Source organism: Argiope bruennichi, chromosome X1, assembly GCF_947563725.1.
Source record: "Argiope bruennichi chromosome X1, qqArgBrue1.1, whole genome shotgun sequence".
NCBI classification, from domain to species: domain Eukaryota; kingdom Metazoa; phylum Arthropoda; class Arachnida; order Araneae; family Araneidae; genus Argiope; species Argiope bruennichi.
Window position 1 is genome coordinate 133,908,773 of NC_079162.1, and position 24,126 is coordinate 133,932,898.

Below are 24,126 nucleotides of genomic sequence, written 5' to 3' on the forward strand. Positions count from 1 at the left end.
TCAACCGCACGAAGACAATAAAGTGACAGAAAGTTGATCCTTCCATTTTATCACGCGGTCGTCCCATTCACTTCTCTGAATCGTTCTATCACTTTTCAACTTTGTTCAAACTATTTTATATTTTATTGCTGTTCATATTATAAATTCACCTTTTCCATCGGCATGCGAAATAGTACTATAAAAGCAAGTAAAAAAATTTTGACGAGAAATAAAACCCTTGTCAAATGTAAGAAATATATATTTGAAAACTCATGAATATTTCTGAAATAAATTTTTTATTAATTTATATCTAATTAAATTTAAAAAACAGGACACTTCCCGATTCACATTTCGGATATTTTTGCTATTTCTGATAATAATAATAATAATAACTGGGACTGATCTAACTAATCTTGAATATCTAATCTCTTTTAACATCGATATAAACGTATTGAAATGAAACAGTGAATGCACGATACCTCAGAGAAAATAATCCTAAATACGAATGGTGCTTGACAAATCAAGAAATAATCACATTTTCATTTCTCCTCCTGTCCTTGCAACAGTGCATGCAGAGCAAGATTAGGCAATGCAGGCTCCGTGTTCCTCTTTCCAACTTCCAAAGCTAGATATTTTTATTGATTTTAATATCATTTCCAAATAAATAAGTAACGTAATTACTATTAGCTGGAATATCAAAATATTTCATTTAGGAGTGTTCGAAGATAGTTGGTTTCAGTATATCGATATATATATAAAAAAAGAAATTAAAGTAAATTTGAACAAAACGATGAAAAAACAAGTAAAACAGTTTGTAGCACAATCTAATTAGTATTATGTGCTGCTAGAATTGTTGACTCGTTTGTCAGTTAGCTAATTGCAAAGACAAAAAAATGTACCACGGGATCTGAATTTGAATACATTAAATATTATAGAATAATGTTCAGAAATTCGAATGATACTTGATTTTATTTTAAATAAGTTTTTTAACAGGGTTTTTGTGAATAAAGTAAAAGCACAAATTTAAATTGAGCCTGCGAACTCATCTCATTATCCTCTTTCGAAGCTGTGAGATTTCGAAGTCGATGACGACTTTGTTTTATTTGATAAACAACCCTGAGGAAACGTGAATTTATTCCCCCACAACAATCAATAAATCAACCCTTTTGATCGGCAAACTTTCCTTTCTGTCTCTGGTCAAATAAGGATGATTATACTACATTCTTTGTAAAAATTGAAAAGGATATATCATTTTTACTTTAGTTTTTAAAAAAACACTGTTTAACTAATTTTTAAAAATTAAATCTAATTAACTTTTTTTTAAATATTTGTTATTACTTTACATTAAATTCATAATATTCCGAGGCCTATAATTCAAATTTGGTGCAAATAGTTAAAATTCGGCATTATCTTATATAGGACATCAGGTCACTTTAAATATGAACTAAGTGGGGAAAATGGTGACTCGATATTATTTTTTTTAGTGACTACAATCTTCTCTTTCTTGTCTTTCAATTTTGTTTAAGTTCATTTGCAATATTGCTTCTAATAAAACAAAACAACACCAATAAATCTTTAGCGAGAGCTGATCCGTTGCTGTTTTTCCAGCAATTACTTTGGCCTTTCAAAACTGGTCGGATCAGTTCTCTCTTTCATTTTTTGTTTGTTTGTTTGTTTCGGATCGGGAAGTGAAAATGGAGATGCCGCGTCCATGCTTGGCTTCATATCCCTCTCGATTGTCAATCAGAGAAAATTCTTCGAGATAAAAAGTCATATATATATAGAGAGAGAGATACAGATATAGATATATATGATTCTTAAAACTTTATTGCTAAACAAGCAGCTTAATATAATGTTGATGAAAATTTCAGCGAAGAAAAATAACCTTGGTCAGGGTAACAAATGATAATTTACTAGATACAATAATGTAAAAATGATTTTATTTATTTCTTTAAAATAGTAAAGAGAAAATGATGATATTTGACCTATAAGAAGAAGGCTAAATATCAATATTTTATTGATAATCTTACAAATGCAAATTTTTTAAGTGGGAGTAATTATAAATCAGCTCAAATGAAAACTTGAAGAAAGTTTTTTTTCTTTGCAATTAAACATACATCGACTGAATGCAATGGTTTATGAAAAGAAAGATTCTCGAGTTATCTAGGTCTTTAAATTATTTTAGTCCAATGCATGTTGATTATCTAGAAAACCAGCGGGAGTAGTCTCTCTGACATACTCTCCAATTATCCTTCTCCCGCCACATAAAACTGGGGACCTTGGGGAAGATCACGAATTCTTTGCATAGCATTTTTAACTAGCATATCGCGAGAATATGCATTTTAGATTCCATTTTGCCGGCTGATTGACACAAAAATTTTAAGCAAAACTGCAGTTGTTGTCCCAAGATAATAAACCGAATTTCATAGATTTAAGCCATTGCGCGTGAAAGTAGAGATCGACTGGCGATCTACTTTTTGATAAATTTGGTAAGTTTCTATGTTTTAGATGCTAAACCTTCGTACCAAATTTTATTTACCTAGCTTTTTGTGTTCCGTAATTATCAGAATAACAATGCAGACAAACTTCCTGTGGATGGATTTCGTTCAAAATTTGATAGAAATCTACAATTTTGGTCCATACTTATGGCGTTTCTGAGTAATCCTGTGCACAGACATAACGACAAAAATGACTTCAGGAAGGCCTGAAACGTGGAGATTCGTCAAAAACTAGAATTTGAATTTTTGGACGTTTTCAATACTTCTATATTTCGCATATGAGAAAGTAAGGAAATCTAATTAAAAATTATTTAGCCTAAATACTAATAAAACTCATGGCAGATGTACAATGGAATATTCCAGTCTAACCAGGGAAAATGGATGGAAAATCAGTACTACGAATACATAAGGTATACTTAACATCGGAATATCTGTCCACTAAACGTAGATAGCAGTTTAATTATTTGTGGTTTTGTTAATATATTAAATTTCCGCTTCATCACATGCATATACGTAGTGATAAAAGAAACTCACTTACAAATAAAAAAAAACAATCTAGAGTATTATTGTTACTAGAGTATTTTGAGACGAAGAGAGAATTCGTAAGATCAAAAGAGATTCTAACTTATAAGATTAGTTATTTTAATTAAAACATATACCCTATACTTATTTAAAAATGTTCATTTTCTGAAGCCATTAACATATTCACTTGTAATAAATTAGCTAAAGAGACGAACAGAATTCATTCTGCTTTCAATTCATGCGGAATTTTAGAATTAGAGTGTATTAAATTATTTGAAATTACGAAAGCACGGATTTAAATGCATATGCATATCTTAAGCAAATAAATATGCCAAAAAGATTGGTTAGTAGAGAATCCTCTAACATGTTTATGTTGATGAAAAAATTGACGATACTCGTCATTTATTTAAGGTGTTGCTAAAGAATATTTTACAATCTTTTTTATTTTGTTTTATATATTTTCTCTGAAATAATGAAAGATAATGCACACAAATTATGATTTAAATATGTCAATTTATTTTTATACCAACCTATAATTTTTTGAACAAAATATCTTTTTATACGCAATACTCATAAGAGGTTTTCTTCGGTAGAAATAAAATAAAATGTGAATGATAAAATATGTAAATGATCTATCATGAAAAAAAATGTGTTCAGAGATGGAAAAATGAAATCTTTTTCCTTGAAATAAATGGCAAAAAGACATCAATAAACATTGTGATATGTATTCATCTACGCTTATTATTTACATAATTCTTCCTAATTACTTTTATACATATTGCGAATGTTCTTTTAAATGAGTTCTGAAGCAGCTGTAGTATACTTTTTTCATTTGTAGGCAGATAGTAGATATTAAAATGTGTATCTGAAGGATATGCAAAACTTTAAGAAGGAAAAATGGAATGATAGCTGTGGAGATATAAACCAATTTTTTTGAACAAGACACAAATTACCGCATATAGAGTAGTAAAAAGGATTCCGCATTTGTTTTAAATTTTTGGGGTTATTGTATCAGAAACAAGTGCAATACTTAGCTAGAAGAGCAGAAATTCATATTTATTCTTATCAATAGTAACCTTTAATAATTTAAAAACTAAATCATCATTTCGCAGAATCTTCAAAACTGCGATTTTTGTGACGTAGTTTTGTCTGGGAACAGTTTTTTTGCCTGGGTTAGTTTTGGGTACAGCTTTTTAGTAATAATGTAATTACCGCTGAATTCTGAAATAATGAATTCTAGCATCTAAGTTAGAAATCTGCTCAAAGTCGAGAGATTTCCAAAAGCTATGCCATTCCTGATAACTTCAAAGTAAGAGACGGAAAGATTGTCTTCATTTTTTCTAAAACTTTCTTGAATATTTTATTCACGTTAAGAAAACATTGAACAGATTCTTGACGCACAATGGAAAAAATCCTCTCGAGAAAAACATGAAAGAACCTCGCAAAGGTTAAAAAGCTTATTTTGACTTCAAAACTATGTTTCCACTTTTTAAATTGTGGTTAGAACCCAGTATTCAGATAATTCTCCTGTTGAAATAAGACTTTAATGAAGTTTTCCACTACAAATGAATGCATTTCATTCACATTTCTCATTCATTATTGTTTGCATTTTTTTCGCGTATCCTTTGTGAGATTCTTGATATAATATTAGAAAAAAGTATAGTATTATTGACAACAGGTTAATCCGTTTATAGCATTTTGGTATTTTTTAAGAATGATTCAAAGAGAGTACGATATATATTGTTTTGAAACAGTGAAATAGCACTTTGGAAGAAAAACAATTCTACTTTTCATACTCCATTACTAATAATAGTAATTAATCCTATAAATATTTAAAACAACTTTTCATTCTATTATTGATGCACTTTCTTGCTAAAATTGTATTTATCAAATATATGAGAAAATCAAAAGAGGTTAAAAAAGAGGTCTCGAAATGATTAATCCTTTCTAAATTCTTATGAATAACATATTTTATGCTTTGATAGGATTATTTTAGTTGGAAAATTTTTTACATTTTTAAAAAGAAAAATACAAAGAATCCTGTCCGATAGTATAACAGCTAATAATGCCTTCATACTAAATCCTTCTCTCTTAGGGCAAACTAACCTAAATACAGACCATATTGTTTTCGAAAAACCGTTGAATTTTGTTGGTACTTATCCTTTGTCATTTGAAAATATTGTGAATTTTTACAACTTTAATAACTGCTATATTTAGTCTTTCTTTTGTTAAAACACTATTTAGTCGCCAAACAGCTTTAAAAATGTGACAATGACATATTTTTTCAAAAGACCAGTTTCGGCAAAAATACTGAAGGTATCCGAACTTCAATTATTTCCTCTGTAAGTTATGTTTCAAGTGTTTTTTCCCTCATTATTAAAAAGTTATTTAATGTTACAATTATATCAAACAACCGATAATTATTGATTTTTCTTTTATTCAGTATACTCCAAGGAAAGAAAAAAACCAAATTAGTTCCGATAGTGACATAATTAATATTTATTACGTGTTGTGTAGAAAAGGAAATTATTGGAAGAACATATAAATTAAAGTGCTGTAAAAGGATGAAAAAAATAATTAATTAACCATATTTTTAGTTGTTAATGGTTGCAGCCGACGATTCCAGAATGCCTTTAAAAATATTCCAAGTAAAGCTACATTTTCGTATAAAAATATTTTCCTAGGCTGCAGGGAGCAACTGCGAATCATTCATAGTCATAAATGATGAGTTAAATTGGAATTACTTTGACACCTTGAAAATATTTTGTCGGAAAAACATTCTACATTATTCGCATTTCTTGCCATGCTCAAGAAAAGAAAATATTTGTAATTGATAAGTTGAACATTAGTAAATGATTTCTTTCTTTTAATTCGGAGAAATTTTTATTTTTTGAGTCGAAAATGCTCGGAGTGGTTTATTTTATAAGCATAATTAATGCAAGTCAGATACATATGCTCTTCTAGTGTTCTGTCGTGTTTCCTAATGGTAGAAAAGTTTTTTTGTTTTTTTCTGTAATGCTTATGAGTAATTTGAAACGGAAATGATTATAGCTATTATTTTTTTAGTTAATGATTACTTTTATCATTCCTAGGTATTTATTTGCTTGTTTAAACAGAAGTGTATTTTCTTCCCAGAATTTCTTTCAGCGGCAAGTTTAAAACAAATTCTACGCAATGGCGGATTTTCGAATAAACTGACGCTTAGAGCCGCTGGAATGAGGTAGGCAAACTGATAAAATATATTAACAAATAAATTTGTAAAAAGCTATTAGGATAAGAAATAATAGTACAATATTAGCAATTTGTCAATTTTAATTGGTCAGGTTCTTATCCCGTTAGTTCTTACAGTTTTTATAAACACCGAGCATCTCTTAAACAATATACAAACGTGGATGCCGAATAATCAAGAGTCATATGAAAAGAAAAACCTTTATGCATTTTCGAAAAGTTGTTAAAATAAAAAAAAATTACGAAAATAAACCATTAGCATGTCAATTAAGTAAAAAAAATGTGAAATTAAATTGAACAGTTTGTTAAAAGAGGAGCCTCATAATGTGCACTGACTAGGATGCCAAATGACAAAATCCAGCACTGACTATGGTCCAGAGTCTGGTCTTTATTTTAAGAAAAAGAATCAGATGAAGCTCATTAAATGTTTCACTTTCATTCATAAAACAATTCCAGAAATCACAAGAATATAACGCACCTATACGGAAACATTATGATTCTGTTTGAAGTTTCTCTAGTTTTGTGTTGCGGTTGTAGATTTTGGCGAATGTTAAGAACCTTTTCGCCAAAGTTCTATCATCCGAATCACAATACTAACAGACAATCCTGTGCAACCCTGCAACAAGAAAATAACCTGTCGACTCGATCCCAGTCAGGAAGAATGTAGGTCTTCAACAGCACGAAGTGTTTTCCTGCCTACGCTTCAGCTACCAGAATGCTGCGTAGGGTGTACCACTTTAACATTTCATAATATTTATATTTGCTTCTTCCGTATGAGGGATATTTTCGGTGACAAAAGATTTTTGGTTAACACCCGCCAAAAGAAAGTGAGTTATTCTTTTTCTTTATTAATATTTTCTAGAAACACCTACCTGGAATTTCAAAGCATGTCCGTGTGTGTGTTCGGTCTCTGATCTTGTAAATAGATTCTGCTAAAACAAATATTCTTCCTAGTATTTGCGTTTTATAAATTTAGCTTTATTCATCCTATACACAGCATTTACTTAACTTAACTATTGACATGGCGTAAATTAAATGTTGTCTATCTTAATTTATCTATTTAACGTACATCTTATTGTTATTTTCTGACCAAACTGAAATTGTTTACATATTTTTGTGCGGTTACTTTACTGAAACCAAACTATAATAGGTATACTTTAATATCAGGATTGAAAACTGAATATACCTTCATGCATTTAAATCAAATTAGGTATTTTTCGAATCAATTTTAAGTTTCTAATTAGGACGGAACACAAGATTTATCTTGCTGGATTCAACAGGATTGTCAAGTTTTATTTTAAGATGAACTTTCCGTTGACTTTTCATAACCCATGAAATATTTTAATATATAAATACGTTATTTTTCAATTATCGATTCTAGATATTGACTTTAATTCATAAAATAATCAGTATTCCTAATCATTTTTCAATCTCTTCTTTGATAAGTCTACAAAATTAAACATTTTAGGCTAGCAAGCCTATCATATTTCATTTTGCTGATTGAACGATCTTCTTTTTTTCATTCGACAAAACAAAAATTATTAGAATGTTTATCAAGAAAAGAATGTGAGATGGGAAATTGATACGCTTAACTTGAATTTGTATTATCAGCATTCTTAAGGCTACAACTTTTTGTAACAGTGCTTTAAACTGTCATATGGCTAAAAAATACTAAACAGATTTTACACACGAGATTTTGCACACAAAAAAATAAGAAAAAAATATTAATTTTATTAGATTATTTTCCAAAGATTAATGTTTAGGAAATCATGTATTTCTATAACTGAAACTTTTCTCTGTTGAGGAGTTTTCGTTGATTCAGAAATAAATTTAAGAAGGATATGGTTTATTTAACAGTGCTCCCTTGTCCATTAAAATGAGTGAAATTCGTTATTCTGATAAAAAGAATATTTTATTAGTTCATAAATGATAATCCAATTTCTCAGTTATATATTCATAATACTAGGGGAAATTTTCTTGGTGGCATTAATTAATTCTAAATTTAATGTAATGCGTGGAATATATATATATATATATATATATATATATATATATATATATATATATATATATATATATATATATATATATATATATATATATATATATATATATATATATATATATATATATATATATATATATATATATATATATATATATATAAAATTTATACATCAAAAGGCAATGTAAAAAAAATTTCATCTCGAATTTTTTTTTCAAATGTAACATTTTTCTTATGAATCATCTGACTGCTGGTTAAATAAAAATATACTTTTCCATATTTATTAATAGCACTCACTCTGTAAAGCGACCTTAGGGCATTATAGTTAAAACGAAAAATGAAATCGATTTTGCGTGGTTATTAAATCAAACACCGTTGACATTGTAATTGGTAAACAGTAATCTAAAATGTATTCTACTTTTGATGATTTATCAAGTGGATTAGAATTTATCAAGTTTTCAGATAGTATTATAAATCCATATTTGAATAAGATGCTCATAAGAAATAGAAATGAATATTTTACGAATCAGACTTTCTCAGAGGTTTTTAATATTCATTTTATAAAAATAAGTTAATTAAGAAATTTTAAACTATGAATATTTTTACCAATCTTATGATTCTCTTGTTAACTAAATAAGAAATGAAGGAGCTAATGGAATTTATTCTTTCAAAAAAGCTAATTTTGAAACGATAAATATTTATGATAAAAATTTGCTCGGATGGTTAAAAAAAATAAGGGAAAAAAAACACCGCTGTAGCGAATTATAAATATAAGCGTAAATACACTAATGTTTTCCTTGGTTTCTATGTAATGTAATGGAAATGGAATTTCTATGTTCTATGTAATGGAAAACGTTGTTTTTCTGGTCCAAAGCTGGAAAGAAATAGCGGATGGGATTATTTCACATCTTAATAAATCATTCTGTTCAATATAATTTAGAGCCAATTGTTATCTTTTTGAATATTTATATTATTTGCATTTATATTTAGAGTAGCTAAAAATATGCAGAGTTTGAATTATTCTGAATGACCAGTGATTATGTATTTTTAAAAATCCTTTTTGGCCTATTTTCTAATTCCTGCAAGGGTTTTCATTACATTCACTTCGAATGGTGGCTGAAGATTTTCCTTCTTTAAAATTTGATTTTATATATTCATACATAGATTTGCCCGAAATAAGTGTCAGTAGTTTCGAGCAATGCGTCGAAGATGTATTGCTTCAGTCACTAGCTAACGATAGAAAGGGCTGCAAGGAAGTCTGGAAAAATTGAAATGTCTTTTACTAAGAAAATGATATGTCATTTCTATTCCTATCTATGTAGCATTTCTTGCCACTGAGCGAGCCAATTCTTACGAAATCTTTCTGGGCAAGAAGAAACCGCCATTGGCATAGAGTTATTCTGAAAAAAGAGGATGGAATAAGCCTCCTTTTTTATTTTACTTAAATGATCCTTATCTGCAAGTTTAATCTTTGTTGGGCCGTCTGATATGCTTTATAATATACGTTATCAAAATTTCTGTCACATTTTTTTATTGAAATTCGAAACACTCAACAATGTAACTACTGCTAAACTAGCACCATTATTAAATGTAATTAATAATTGTTTGTTTTTAATAGCATTTGTATGTGTCAAGTAACATACCTGTCATTTTACACTTTCCATTGAATGTTGTGAACACTTAAGTGAAGGACTGATTACCTGTGAAATAAAATTTTGCAGTATCAGAAATATTTGTATATCTGTATATCAAATTATAAATTATATTGAAGGAACAGAAAATAACCAGACGCATTCCCGTTCTTCCCTTTAAAAGGGACAGACAATGAGCTGATGAATAAGTATTAAGTTATTCATTTTGAAATAAAACGGAGAAAATATGACTCTTAATAATATAAATAAATCTCAATCTTTACAAATTTTCTAAACAAGATATGCATGAACTCAAAATAAAAAAAAAATTATATAAGCTTAGTCATCAGAAATGGGAAAAAAAAAGGCTTGAACTGCCATGAAATTATGACAAGAGGAGTAGAAAGTATTAAAGCATTATTAACTTCTTACAGTGTAATCAAAACGCAAGTTTTATGCTTCTTGCTAAACACGTGGAAATAGGGTTTCGTTCGAGATGGATCATTTGAGTTCAATGAATTAGCTCTGAAAAGTTTAAAGCATCAGAAAGCATAGTTCTTTCTAGCGTTTATCTCTGTTTATATAGTCACGCGGAGATATACCAGACCGATTAAGAGGATGATTATCATTTCTACATTCTCAGCTATTTCTGTCGTCTGACAGAAGCATTTTGGCTTTAGATCCAAAGGGTTACGAGTTAGATATGCCGTGTATGGGAGCAGAGTACCAGGCGCTTTTATTCAATATATATATATAGTTTTCATTTTTTTCTCTTAAATATTACTAAATCATTAATATTCATTTACAGTTAAATATTATACATACTGCAATATAATATTTACCGGAAAAATGACTTTTGCCTCTGATCTTGTATATGTGTAAATGTGAGATAACTTCTTTTATATTTTCATATGCTGTAACTTTGTTCTTCATTCTGTTGATATTATTGCCAGATCAGTTCTTCTCTTTTCAACTGTAGAGTGTTTGCTTTAATCAGTTTCAGTTTTGGTAAAATGTCGTCAAGCCCCTCAGTGTTATGGCGACCTTAGGCAGTGGTCTGAGTAAAACCTTTCTTGTATATTAAACTGGTGCACATTAAATCTGTCTTCGTCTGTCTAATTTACTCATGTTGGCAGGGCGTTTTACTTAGAAAATAACAGTCCAGAGTACATTGTCCCCCCCCCCCTCTGCGTTTACTCTAGTCGGAAATGACTTTAAGAAACAAAGTGAATGCACGACGTGTTTTTTTTTTTTTTTTTTTTTTTAACATTTTTAAATTACTGACATCAGGGGCATACGCACCTCACTTATTAAACTGATATCTATACTCTTTTTGTCCGTCTCAATCATACAACCAATGCAGGCTGGTATAGCATGGAAGTTTCTAGAGTAAGATGATGATTTAGTTCTTAATGAGATTTACGAAGTCCGTCCTAACATCACCCGCATGTAGCTTTAACTTAATAGATTGTTAATCTAACTAAGCTAAAATGAACTTCTCTGCAGTTTTTTTTCTTTTTACATTTCGATTGTTTCAAAAAGTTCATTACAGATAATAGACAAAGAAATTTATAAAATCTCTATTTTTCCATCTACAAATTCTTTACATTATAAGAGCCGCAGTCCTCTAGAGAATCATGTGTTCGAGTATATATGGCCCCAGAGAACATTAAATCTTTTGTCGAAGGTCAAGTGCCTTCAAGTTGTTGAAAAGTAGAATGTGAAGAAAAAGATGCCGGCTTAGGTGTCGTTTTGTCATCTGACCACGATTTAAAATAATGAGGGGTTTTTTTCCAAACTAGCCCTTTGATAAAGCTTATAAAAGGAACGTTATTCTAACTAAATTAAACTAAACCGACATTTTAATCCATCTCTTTGTTTTAAAAGGCAGAAATAAGTAGGAAATCTTTCAAAGCTTAAAAGAATAAGTTTTTCTTTTCTTTCTTTCATTCTCCCTGTTCAATTTTCACAGTAGAAGTAATTGCAGCTTTATATGCTATAAAAGAAGTTTCTGAAAAAACCATTTATCATGCACGCGAATTCTCCAACTGTTATCCTCCTCTACATAATCATCCTTTCGTTTGAAAAATTTGAGATCTTTTTAATAAACAAACCGCTCGTTATTTTATTCTGTTGGGTATCATCTCATGTTTGAATTGAAGTGACTGCTCCAATAACTGCTACTATACTGGAAGACGATTTGAAAAAACTATTTCTTTGTTCAAAATCGTAAATGCAATGGGACACAGAAAACAAACTTCACGCTCTAGTATAACCTTGACTCTACCTTGATACCGAGTTAGACATACCAGAATCACTCATCTTCATTTGTTGCTGATGCACTTGTGATAAAATGTGAGCCTGCCATATATTATCAGAATGCACACATTTCTATGTCCACGGTTTGAAAACATCTAAAATTTCATCACCTAGTAAAATGCCTCCTCTTCATTTTTTTGTATTTTTTAAAATTCATTATGTTTTATCCATTCATTTAATTATGTAAATATTTTAAATTAATTTTTACATGCGCTGTTTTAACACTATTTTATTGAATTTTTTTTTTTGGGGGGGGCAGCATAGTCAACTTCATGGTTCTTGCGTCATGAAAAATCAAAACCTTTGTTTCATTACTGATGGTTATTTTCATAAATATCGAAATCAAAGAAAAATTGTTCTGCCGTCCTTGATTTTCATGAAGGAATTTAATTTTCAAAAGCAATCTTTAAAAAAAGGGAAAATTTAAAGATAAAGTATTTTTCCCTCTTCAGTGGTGAAATAGAAATCGAACATTTTTCCTTTTGAAATACTCTCTTTTTCTTTTCCTTTTTGACTGGTGTTTTCAAATGTAATTGAATATGATTAAAATTTGTTTTTCCATCTTCCGTCAGATTGAAAGTGTCGAATTTGCTGTTTCAAAAGTCCATTTTGGCTTGAAAGGTTTGGCTAAATTTTGTAATGAAATAACTCATAAAACGCTGCTTAGTTATTTTAGAAAAGAACAATTATTTCAGTTAAGAAAATATTTGACTCGATTAGATAATGCACCAGACAGATTCAGGTCACAATAAAGAGTGCTTCTGTCTTCGCCTTTTGTTGCTTGAAATATCTCTCTCGAAAGGCCAGATAAAAAAAAAAGGTGGAATTAACAGGAAACTATAAAATTTAACTACTTAATCTCAGTAGGAGCGCAAATCATGATAATTATTTTTATTCATTTTATTATAAAAATGGAAAAAATCAGAAAAATGCCAAATTTCCTTAAATGCATTCATAGAAGGAAAGTGACATTGCTTGGAAAGTAGTGCATTATGAATTAATAAATATTCTAAGCACCGAAATGTTAAGACTTTAATAGCTAGCATTGTATTCCATATCATGAATATTTATTCAGTCCTTTTTATTTTATGAAGTCTTCAAATAAATTTTTCTCAAACTAATACCAGCTGAAGCCACTTGTATGAAATCAAAATTTAATTACTTCAATCAATTAGAAAAAATTTTCTAAAAATATTAAAATAAATCATTCTCATAGAGAATATGCAAATGTACAAAATTTCAAAGCTGTAGGATATCAAGATGTTAATAATATCTTTATAAAAATAAAACATGTCTAGTTAAGTAAAATTATATAAAAATTAAGTAAACTTGATTTATGACAAAAAGGTATAAATGATTAATTTAATTCAGATGTTTGTTAAATCCTTATAAAAAATGATCCCAAAAAAATTCCATTATTACATCTGAAGAATCTGGCAAAGAAAAATATTGTCAAAGTTTTCGCTACCCCACTTATAATTAAGACCATTTTTAAAGAAGTTCTTATTAAACGATTTACACTTATAAGCAAAGAGCTAAGCGACTTGCAATCAAATATATCCTTGTTGAATAAATCAAACGTACATTTATTTGATAAATTTTATTATATCTTTAAAAAAGTCCCTCAAAATTTATTTATGCGATACTCTTAAAATGATGTGAGGAGATCTGTTTTTGAAATAAAATTTGGCTCGTATGTTGTAATGTATCGATGTTTATATCAAGAGCAAAACGGTAAAAATGAAAGGTAAAGAAATGATAAAAATTCCTCTTCAACTCTAACCTCGAATAAGGTTGAAACACACGTTCACTTTTTATTTACTGGAAATAAGTAGGTGCTGTAAATTGTAAAAGTATTTAAAATAAGTTCATTGAAATTAACGAAATAACCATGCAGTTAGTTTTCAAAAAGTGGCAATTTTTAAATTTTTATTCGATCCTGTGAGATTTTTTCTTCTTTTTTCTGCAACTGCATCATTATTTAAGATTGCATACTTCATCTTTAAAATCGATTGACTTATGCTTGACTGAATGTTATGAGGGCCATCCAGAAATGAAACGAAGACGAAAATCTAACGAACTCTGCCAAGAGTTGCAATGCAGTCACAAATGTTCGATGCTTTCACATTGACACATGCCATTTTTTAATTGAAAAAGAAATACATATTTGTATTTAGGCTGAAAATCTTCGCAAATTTGCTCAGCTGAGCTCTTTAAAGATTATTTCTTTGGCAATTCTTTATTTTAGAAATAATGACGAACGAAATTCAGTCATATGATAAACTTCAAAGGGTCGAACTCAAACTTCGAATCTACAAAGCATCATATAATATTCCTATCTCAGTGGAAATAATAAAAAAATATTAATTGATTGAAATATTTTTTTTATCCTTCTGTTTGGTAATTTTGTTTCTTAATTATTTATCAATTCTCAAGTTTTTCCTGATTTTTTAAATATACTTTATGTTGGAAGCATTCGTTTTTTTCACATTATTAACATTGTACTTCTATTGGCATTGTTTTAATTATTAATCTACATATGGCCATAAAAAAATTTTCTTCGACGTCTGCTGATTGAATGGAATGAAACCAAATGTCATGTGCAGTCTCTGGAAGGCACAAGAAGGGAAAGGGAGAAAAAAATTGATAGTGCAATTTGTATTGCATACAGAAAGGTAAGATCAGCACAATGATGATTAATAATGTTGATTAATTATGTTTTCTGATTAAAAGAATATTTTCTGTGAATTTCGTATTTCATATTATTCATTTCTGTTTGTACATTTTTTTCATCACTTGAACATCGATGGAATTTTACATAATCCAACTTTCGAACGTTTCTTGTAATTTCTGATTTCGACATTTTAGTTCCGATAACGCCGAATCGATTACCTTCCTAAATTTTTTTCTGTATGCATTGTAATTTTTTAAAAATTTGTTTAGTATAATTCGTTTTTTAAAAACTTTCTTTCTTGTCTTCGTCTCCCTGACCTATGATAGTCAGTATATGGTATTCAGTTTAATTCCGTTCATTAGTTTCAACTACAGATGCCTTCAAATACAGGAGTTTATTTTATGAACATTCTGTTTCTAATGAGTTTTATTTCATTTTTAATGGATTCATTTTTTACAAGTTAAATAATAATTAAATATACCAATAAGTCTAAAACAGCAGCCTTAAGAATACTTTGGAATTTCACAGTCCATGTTCACTCAAGTTTGTAAAGTGGAAATTCAAAGGAAAATTTTCATGCAGTAATTGTTTTACTGTTTCACGTTATTACTGTCAAAATCTAAAAAGATAAAGTGCTCTTTTTCCTTACTCAAAAAGGTTATTCAAAATGTAGAGAAAACGGTACTTTGTTAAGGTCAGATATGTCCAGGTTAAATAAATGAATACAGTTTTTAAAAACATGTGACATTCATTCTATTCCGATTTATTTCAACAAAATATTCCAAAATGAGGCATTTTTTTTCAATTTGCTTATTCATAATTGTAATACTCCACCGAAACATACTTTTTTAATACTGGAACAGGAAAAAAAAGATTCTGAGAAAAACTAGTATGTATATTTGTGACTCTAAGGATCTATGAGCAAGCTATCGCGTAACAAATCCTGAAGATGTGATGGTGCATAATATCCAGCTTTCATTCGAATTTTATTTATTCTTTATGCAAATGATTGCTAGTTTATGTGGAGAGTTCTCTAAGATTATGATTGAAATGACACTTTTTTTTTGTATGAACCAAACCACTAAAGGAGATTTTCTCTTTATATGTGGTACAAAACTTGAAATGGGAAAATTCCTTGGCCCATTATTTCATGAAGGCCCTATTATTAATTTTAAATTGTCATGCATCTATAATATGGAACTCCATTATTGATTGGTTGTATTGTCACTATTTTCACTATTTCAAATGATAAGAGAAAAAAGTTTTGAACCAATTTTAAAGATGCATGTTTAATACTTTTAATATAAAGTAGACTATATTTGTATTTAAATATCAGGAATTATGATTTTATTAGATATCAGGTTTTTTTAAGTTAATATTTTATAATGTTTATATGTTATTCTTTTGAGAACCACCCTTTTATGTATTATAGTTATGTTTTATTTATAAATCATATCTTTTTGAGAGAAATAATCTTTTCTGTCTTATTATACACTTTTATTTCACTTCACCTGCTTCATGTGTATGAAGATGGAGTTTGTAATCGATTTATCATCCGTTATCCGACATGCTAGGTGTTTCAACTTTCAGTACTTATATATTCTCAGTGGTAATACAATACTTGAACATTTTCAGAGCTTAGTGATAAGGTAAATTATCAATGAAATGAAATTTTAATTCCGTACGAGTAGTGCAATCTGATAGTTATTTTAAGATAAAAAAAATGATTTCAAGATTCTACAACCTTTAAAATGATGAATTAATGAAAGAGTCGAATCATCAAGAGTTCAGTCTTCATTAAAATAAAAGACTAAAAGTTAAAGGAATTATTTAAAAAATTATCTTTTTAAAATAAATTTACAAAATTATGTCTTTAAAAACCGTTTTTGTATCAAATTTATTTTACATAATGTCTTTTCCGCTAGAATTTTGAAAGATCGTGCCTTGTGTTTATGAAAACATATGCTACTTTCGCCTTTTCAAGAATTTTTTTTTTTTTGAAAAGAATATTCTACTACTAATATAAGAAAAGCATATGTTTGACAAAATCGCTTAATTTATATTTATTTTGACATAGAGAAAGCTTATGGAGAAACCTGGTGATATAGTATTCTAAATGACCTTTATGATTTTAACTTCCATGAAAAGTGACCTGTTTTATTGAAAATTTCTTAGTCGAAAGATTGTGCATTTGGGGATTATTTATACCAATGTGCATTCCAAGAAGGGTGTGTATGTTTCGAAATACCATTTTTAGCGTTACCTTGTTAATTTAAAAAATAAATCAAATCCTATCACTTACTATGAATAAAAATATCTCTGTTGATGATATACATATCTCTTGCTGTGAAAGAAACCGGCTTTTCATTGAAAGACAATTGCAGACATTATTTAATAATATAGTGGCTTGATCTAATCACAACGGATTTTCGTTTTCAACTCAGAAAATCGTGTTTGTACACTTATGCATTTCAGAGCCAGGTGTCTCCTATTGATGTACCACTAACTGTCAAAGAACAGCATAAATTCCTTGGTGTCATATTTGACAAACGTCTGACTTTCTTTCCTCATATTTCTCATCTACAGAAAAAGTGTCTGTGACTGCTTAACATACGACCTGTTTTGTTCAATACAGTTTAAAAGCTAACAGATCGCACCTGCCTTTTACTCGTTTTTTCACTGAAGCATCAGATCCCAATTAGATAATTAAGATTAATTAAAGACTAGATAAATTAAGATCATATCAGATCAACAGATCTAATCAAAGACTAGTTCAAAACTACCTTCCTAATACTCACGTCTGAATGAATGTTTTTGCTGTGGTGCTTTCACAACTTCTCCAATCAGCAGTTTACATGTTGAGATTCACGAACCATCACTATTAAGAAGATAGAATATGTTCTCTATTGGCTGCTTCTTCTAGGTTTTAAGCGAATGTTCTCATCCGTTAGGGTAAATCTTTACAAATCATTGTGATTTTCGTTTATTAATTTCTCATATTTCTTGCATCCCCCATTGGGAACATGCATATTCTTGATGTCCTTCATAACATCTATATATTTGACAATTTCCTTCACACATTTCTGTGGCTAAAATTTAACATTTCTTCGCTGTTTCCATGCCAAAACTTCTTAAAAGCAGATTCTTAAAAATGAGTTTTTAATCCCATTTTTAATTTTCATCAACAAATGTTTTGTGATTATATGTTGGTTTTTACAGACAGTTTGAAGTCTTATAGCCATGTGGGTTACGCTTTCATTTGTGGCAATGAAATTGTAATTCGGAAGTATCATGCGCTTTCCTCTGCATTTACAGTATTACGCTGAAGTAACTGCCATTCTCTTTGTCCTTTAATCTGTGAGAAATAAGGGATTCAAAAAGTTGTTATTCATTCTGATTCTTGGAGTTTTCTACAAGCTGTCATTGGATCGAATCCAAATCATCGTTCATACTTAAGACTCACTTCCTACACTATACTCTATTCCAGAATGTTTTTGATAGTTTATTTTCTTGGACTCCTGCTGCTGATGGCATGCAGGGAAATTAGACTGCCCATGCTGCTTCAAAATCTGCAAGCGAACTTCGTATGAAGCCTTTTCCTTATTCTGATGTGCGGGCATAAATTCGAAACTGGGTTTTTCAAAATTGGCAAAATTAATGGAAGTACAGAAAATAAATCGTACAATGTCAAATCTTTGATAATACTTTGTATTTACTTTTTAAACTACAGATATGATTTCATATTAACCCAGTTAAGAATTGGGAGTTAAAATATTTGTTCCATAAATATTTATTTTTCTTATAATTTCCACCAACCTGCAGTCGTTGGGAGAAGACATGTTTTAATGGATTCTTCAGCTCTTACATTATTGCAACTCCAACATTTTAATTCCAACAATCTGTTTATTGTTATAATGGAACAAAAACCACTAATCAACATTTTTGCATTTTTTTAAAAGCGAGTGTTTAACTGTATACTTTATTTTAACCACTTATATATTTTTTAGCTTCTAACCATTTCTAATTTTATTCCTTGTACTTGTTGCTTTTTAATTGTTGTTAACTTGTTGCTTCTGAATAAAGCTACCGTAATGTTTCTTAATGAATCTTAAGCCTCGGCGCAGTATTATGGAACAAAAAACATTCTGCAAAAGGATCCTGGCCAGTACAACACCTGTATCATCATCATTGTCGTCTAAAATTGTTCGACCGTTTAAAGGCCAGTATTTTTGTTATATATATGTAATAGTAGGGATTGTGCGACCAACATGCAGATTTACTCTGTGATAATTTTGAAATATTAAGCGGGCAATTCTACTTTTCGATGGTAACAGATTGGGACGTTTTCTATCAGTGCTACAGTCACTCTTACATTGTCTTCTGCCAACTTGTACAAGACTGTCATCAAGAAAGGATGCATATTTCTTAACTGACTATCTTTACTTCTTGGCATAGCCTTTTACATAAGAAAGCTAACCTCTTTGGCAAAGTATTCATCTTGTACCTGCTTTAATATAATAAAATAATCTATACTTATAATAAAGCTCGTGTGCGTGTGTGTGTGTGTTTGCTCTCTAAAGAAAAGACCATTTGACCTACAACTACCATATTTGGTACATGTATACCTTGGAGGTCGGGAATGTGCACCTGGGGTCCCTTTTTTTGAATTTTTAATTAGAATTTTAATTATTAATTAAAAACTAACTTACCCGCCAAAAAAATCTTTTCATTTTCCCCACCGCCAAATGAGTAAGGGTTCAGTTTGTTTCCCCAACAGTAATGAGGCTAGGCTTTACATTTTTCGATCGATTATTTCAAACGATTCTGTTTATTTTCTTAATGTTTGATGCGTTTAAATTTAAACATTGTTAATTAATCGATCTTTCAGATTCATTCTGAAATACTTTTGAATTAAAATAAAACAGAGTAAAAGAAATTAAAAATTTCTAATCTGCATAGCGTTACCCCAATTGGCGTAGAAAAATTCACGCATTTGCGTTACCATAACTGACGTCGAAAATTCAAGCATGCGCATTGTGTTCTGGTTGTTGACAACTATTTTCAATGGATGCGGACTTCATTTAAATTAATTTTAGGTTAGTTGTATGCTTTTGTAATTAAATTGTATTTATGTTAGTTATATATTTTTTTGTATATGCTTATAGTTTTAAGTACATCATTTTTTAAGTAGTTTTTTTTTTTACCTGTCTTCGACCGATTATTTTAAACGATTCTGTTTATTTTCTTAGTGTTTGATGCATTTAAAATTAAACATTGTTAATTAATCGATCTGCTCATGATAAATCTGAGAAAATGTTGTTGAAAATTCTTGAGACATTACATAAATTAAGGTCTTTAGTGCACATAAAGTTTAAATGCTCAGTGACTCAATTTTCAGTAATCATATTATAAAAAAATGCTTTGTTTCAGTAAAAAATATTATTATATTAATTTCAGATTAATCATTTCCACTTTAATTTAAATCATAAATTCTACGGGAGCTAACAGAAAATTAGAGAGATACATATTACGTTATGACTGAAGGCCTTTATAATATTATGAGTGAATTATATGACTATCAAATTTTGAAGTTTAAAAATATTTTGATGAAGAAGCTATTAAAGTAGGAATTACATAAAATATTTAATTATTAAAATTTTAACGAGCATTAAGATTGACAAACCGGCTGGTCGCCAAAGGCGCCTAGTAATTAATAAAAACAAATAATTAATATAAACAAATCATATTCCTTTAACTGATCAGAATCTCATGGATGCTCTTTCCTATCGCTTTTTATTTTACAATTCTCAAATATATTTTAAAATGCGGATTTTTTTACAATAATTTGTAGACTAAGTAAAGGATGAACAAAATTATTGACACCGTAATAAAAAATAAAAAGACATTTAGAATTATTTGAGTTCAAAGATTCATTAGAAAAATAATTTTGAATGACCGTTGCTGGATTCTCTCTTAAAATAGCTGCTGGAAACTATAAAGACCATTCTACTAAAGAGAAGTGTCGGAAAGCTCGTCGAGATTTGTACCTTCAGAGATCAATTCAGCTGTATTCTCATGTCATGGAGAATTTTTCCACTGATTAATTTTATTCAGTTCTCTTATACTTGACAATCGATTAACCACAAACGTTTTTAAGTAGAAAGTTTTCTTTCATAGCCAACGAAACGCTATCATAGATTTGGATCATAAAAAATATGTTGGTTATACCTAATTTAAGCTCAAAAATCACTCAAGTTACTAATTTTATTATTAAAACGGCTGCACTTTTCTTTGATTTAGGTATTTCAGTACAATTAACAACCTGACTAGCTTCCGCAAAGCCTTGCATTTCGATCAAGTGTAGTTTTGGAGACAATATACATCTGTAAACTTCAGTGTCATTGACATTTTAATGACCTGCTAAAAATTGATACCATTCATCTTTTGTAGGAAGAGGATCGTCCAAGTTTTGTTTCTGCAACCATAACTTCGGGAAGAATATCTTACTTTGGAAATCATTGGATTCAAACTCCAAATGGATCGAAGACACACATTATGATTGACAGTGCTTGACCTTTTATCTCACTAAAATCCTCATTGGTATCTTTGAGAGAAAAAAAATACCAGGCCATACATAGAGCTTAAGTCTCTTCCAAATTGGTCGAAGGATAGTGCTCAATATTTGCAGCAATTTCAGCACTATTACAAACCACTTGTACAAGGAATCCCTCCACAACACAATAAGTTCATTAATTCTCTTTGGGGCATTTTTGCAATTCCATTCTGTCGTCCGAACAGTAAGTCATCAATCATTGTTGCAGCAGGGAATTTTTGACCTTTATCATCAGCGAATTATTTTAATGTACTCTTAGTCAAAAGGGCCACACTTTTAGTCCCGAATATCACTATTGCAAGGTTATAAGTTTTTACTGGATCATTGTTATTGTCCATCCTCAACATTTTCTGAAGTTGTCTCTGAGGTAGATGAAATAATATCATTCTATGTATTTTTATATCCTCTGTGACGGCAAAAATATAAATCGAAATATAATCAAAAATGGGTCTTCTCGTATTACCTCCATTGTATTGAATAACATTAATTAAATTTCCCTCAGCTGTCAGCTTAGGACTGCTCGAAAAGGACTAGTCTTACGTTCTGGGCATAAGATGCCTAAATGAAGGATATAATGTGATCTACTATTTTCCTCTATTTCATTAATCTCATACATGTGCCCTAAATCACGATATTCGCGCATAAAATTCGAGTTAAGGGCTATATAATGAGGTTCTTTGACAAATCGACTCCATAATGAATATAATTTTTAAGCACTGTATGTCTTATTTTATAAATTCATTGAAATCCTATTTTCTCTTGGTATATTTCTTGACACAGTGAAACTAGACACTGCATTTTGAAGAAGAAGATTCGATTCCGAGATGGAAATTTTCCTTGACTTCAGCAATTCATAAAATTCTTCTACACTTTCAAGCATCTCCACTAGTTTAGGTATATTAAAATTTTCTTCTCGAGTTTATGAAATTATTAAAAAGTTCCTCGAATTTATCTGGAGTTGTTAATTTTTCTTTAATGTAGGAACAGCTAAAATGTTTAAAGTTCGATCATTGATTTTGTTTTGATTTGCAATTGTGACAATAAACTATGATTTACTTCGCATCAAGAACTCGTTTGATATCAAAATATTTTTTTTTATTTCTTTAATCCTAACATCTCTACGTTATTTAAGAAAAACGCCCGACTCCAGAAGTTCGATAAGCAACGCAACCATATCTACTTCCCTGATTCGTCTATCAAATAACAAGCACCAGTATTCAACAAAACCAAATGCTGCTTATTGCTATTGTTGCTCACAAATTTAACTTTGCACGAAATCAGGGGCATTCATGTTTAAGGAAAGTTCTGTCATCTGAAAAGATGAAAGGTCTCCACTTTAAGTTTTTTGCGTACATTTTTTTTAATTAAAGGTTTTCTAACGATGAAAAGAAAGGCCAATTTTCTTGTTTAGTAAGTAATTGAATGGCTGCACAATTGATATTTTCTGCTTGAGCTCTCGATAATTTTAACTCCAGTTATAATTGTTTTTCTTTTGCACATCTCGAGATTGAACATGACTCGTTTTCTCTCTAATGACTAAAGCAGCCATTTTCTTTATTGATTCAACATCTTCTTTGAAAATGTTCGAGTTTTCAGTTGATTCGATCATTTTTCACAAAAGGTTTTGATCTTCAAGATTTATTTCTGAAGCAATTCATTTCAATCTTCTTTCCATTTCCATTCAACATTTTTCAATATAGTAATAAGATCTTTGCAACCCAATAAAAGACTACTTCAAACAAACGGTAAAGCATACATTCACCCTTCGCAGCGATGAGCTAAAACACGCAGAAAATCCACCAAAATAAAGAAAGTTATAGTCCGAATCTGGTTTTTACTAGACCAGATGATGCGTCGATAACTCTTATAAGTATATTTTACTTCCCTCATTACCCAGAGAAAAACTAGGAAATTGTAAATTTATTCATTTAACTCAATAGTAGACGTTCTCCCTAGAGATAGGCGTCTACAAAGCATCATATAATATTCCTATCTCAGTGGAAATAATAAAAAAATATTAATTGATTGAAATATTTTTTTTATCCTTCTGTTTGGTAATTTTGTTTCTTAATTATTTATCAATTCTCAAGTTTTTCCTGATTTTTTAAATATACTTTATGTTGGAAGCATTCGTTTTTTTCACATTATTAACATTGTACTTCTATTGGCATTGTTTTAATTATTAATCTACATATGGCCATAAAAAAATTTTCTTCGACGTCTGCTGATTGAATGGAATGAAACCAAATGTCATGTGCAGTCTCTGGAAGGCACAAGAAGGGAAAGGGAGAAAAAAATTGATAGTGCAATTTGTATTGCATACAGAAAGGTAAGATCAGCACAATGATGATTAATAATGTTGATTAATTATGTTTTCTGATTAAAAGAATATTTTCTGTGAATTTCGTATTTCATATTATTCATTTCTGTTTGTACATTTTTTTCATCACTTGAACATCGATGGAATTTTACATAATCCAACTTTCGAACGTTTCTTGTAATTTCTGATTTCGACATTTTAGTTCCGATAACGCCGAATCGATTACCTTCCTAAATTTTTTTCTGTATGCATTGTAATTTTTTAAAAATTTGTTTAGTATAATTCGTTTTTTAAAAACTTTCTTTCTTGTCTTCGTCTCCCTGACCTATGATAGTCA

General features: G+C 29.6%; 1 protein-coding gene across 2 annotated transcripts in view; it reads left to right on the forward strand.

Annotated features, from left to right (window-relative positions):
* LOC129958127 (tyrosine-protein kinase Btk29A-like) overlaps positions 1-24,126 on the forward strand; it is a 115,299-nt gene that overhangs the window by 14,620 nt on the left and 76,553 nt on the right. Inside the window, exon 1 of one of the 2 annotated variants that reach the window (XM_056070327.1) lies at positions 6,862-7,054. The exons of the other annotated variant lie outside the window; for it this stretch is intronic. Within the exon in view, the coding sequence (XP_055926302.1) occupies positions 7,001-7,054 (54 nt within the window). The 5' untranslated portion in view covers positions 6,862-7,000. Of the gene's footprint in view, positions 1-6,861; positions 7,055-24,126 lie in introns of those variants that run through there. 2 annotated transcript variants of the gene reach the window in all.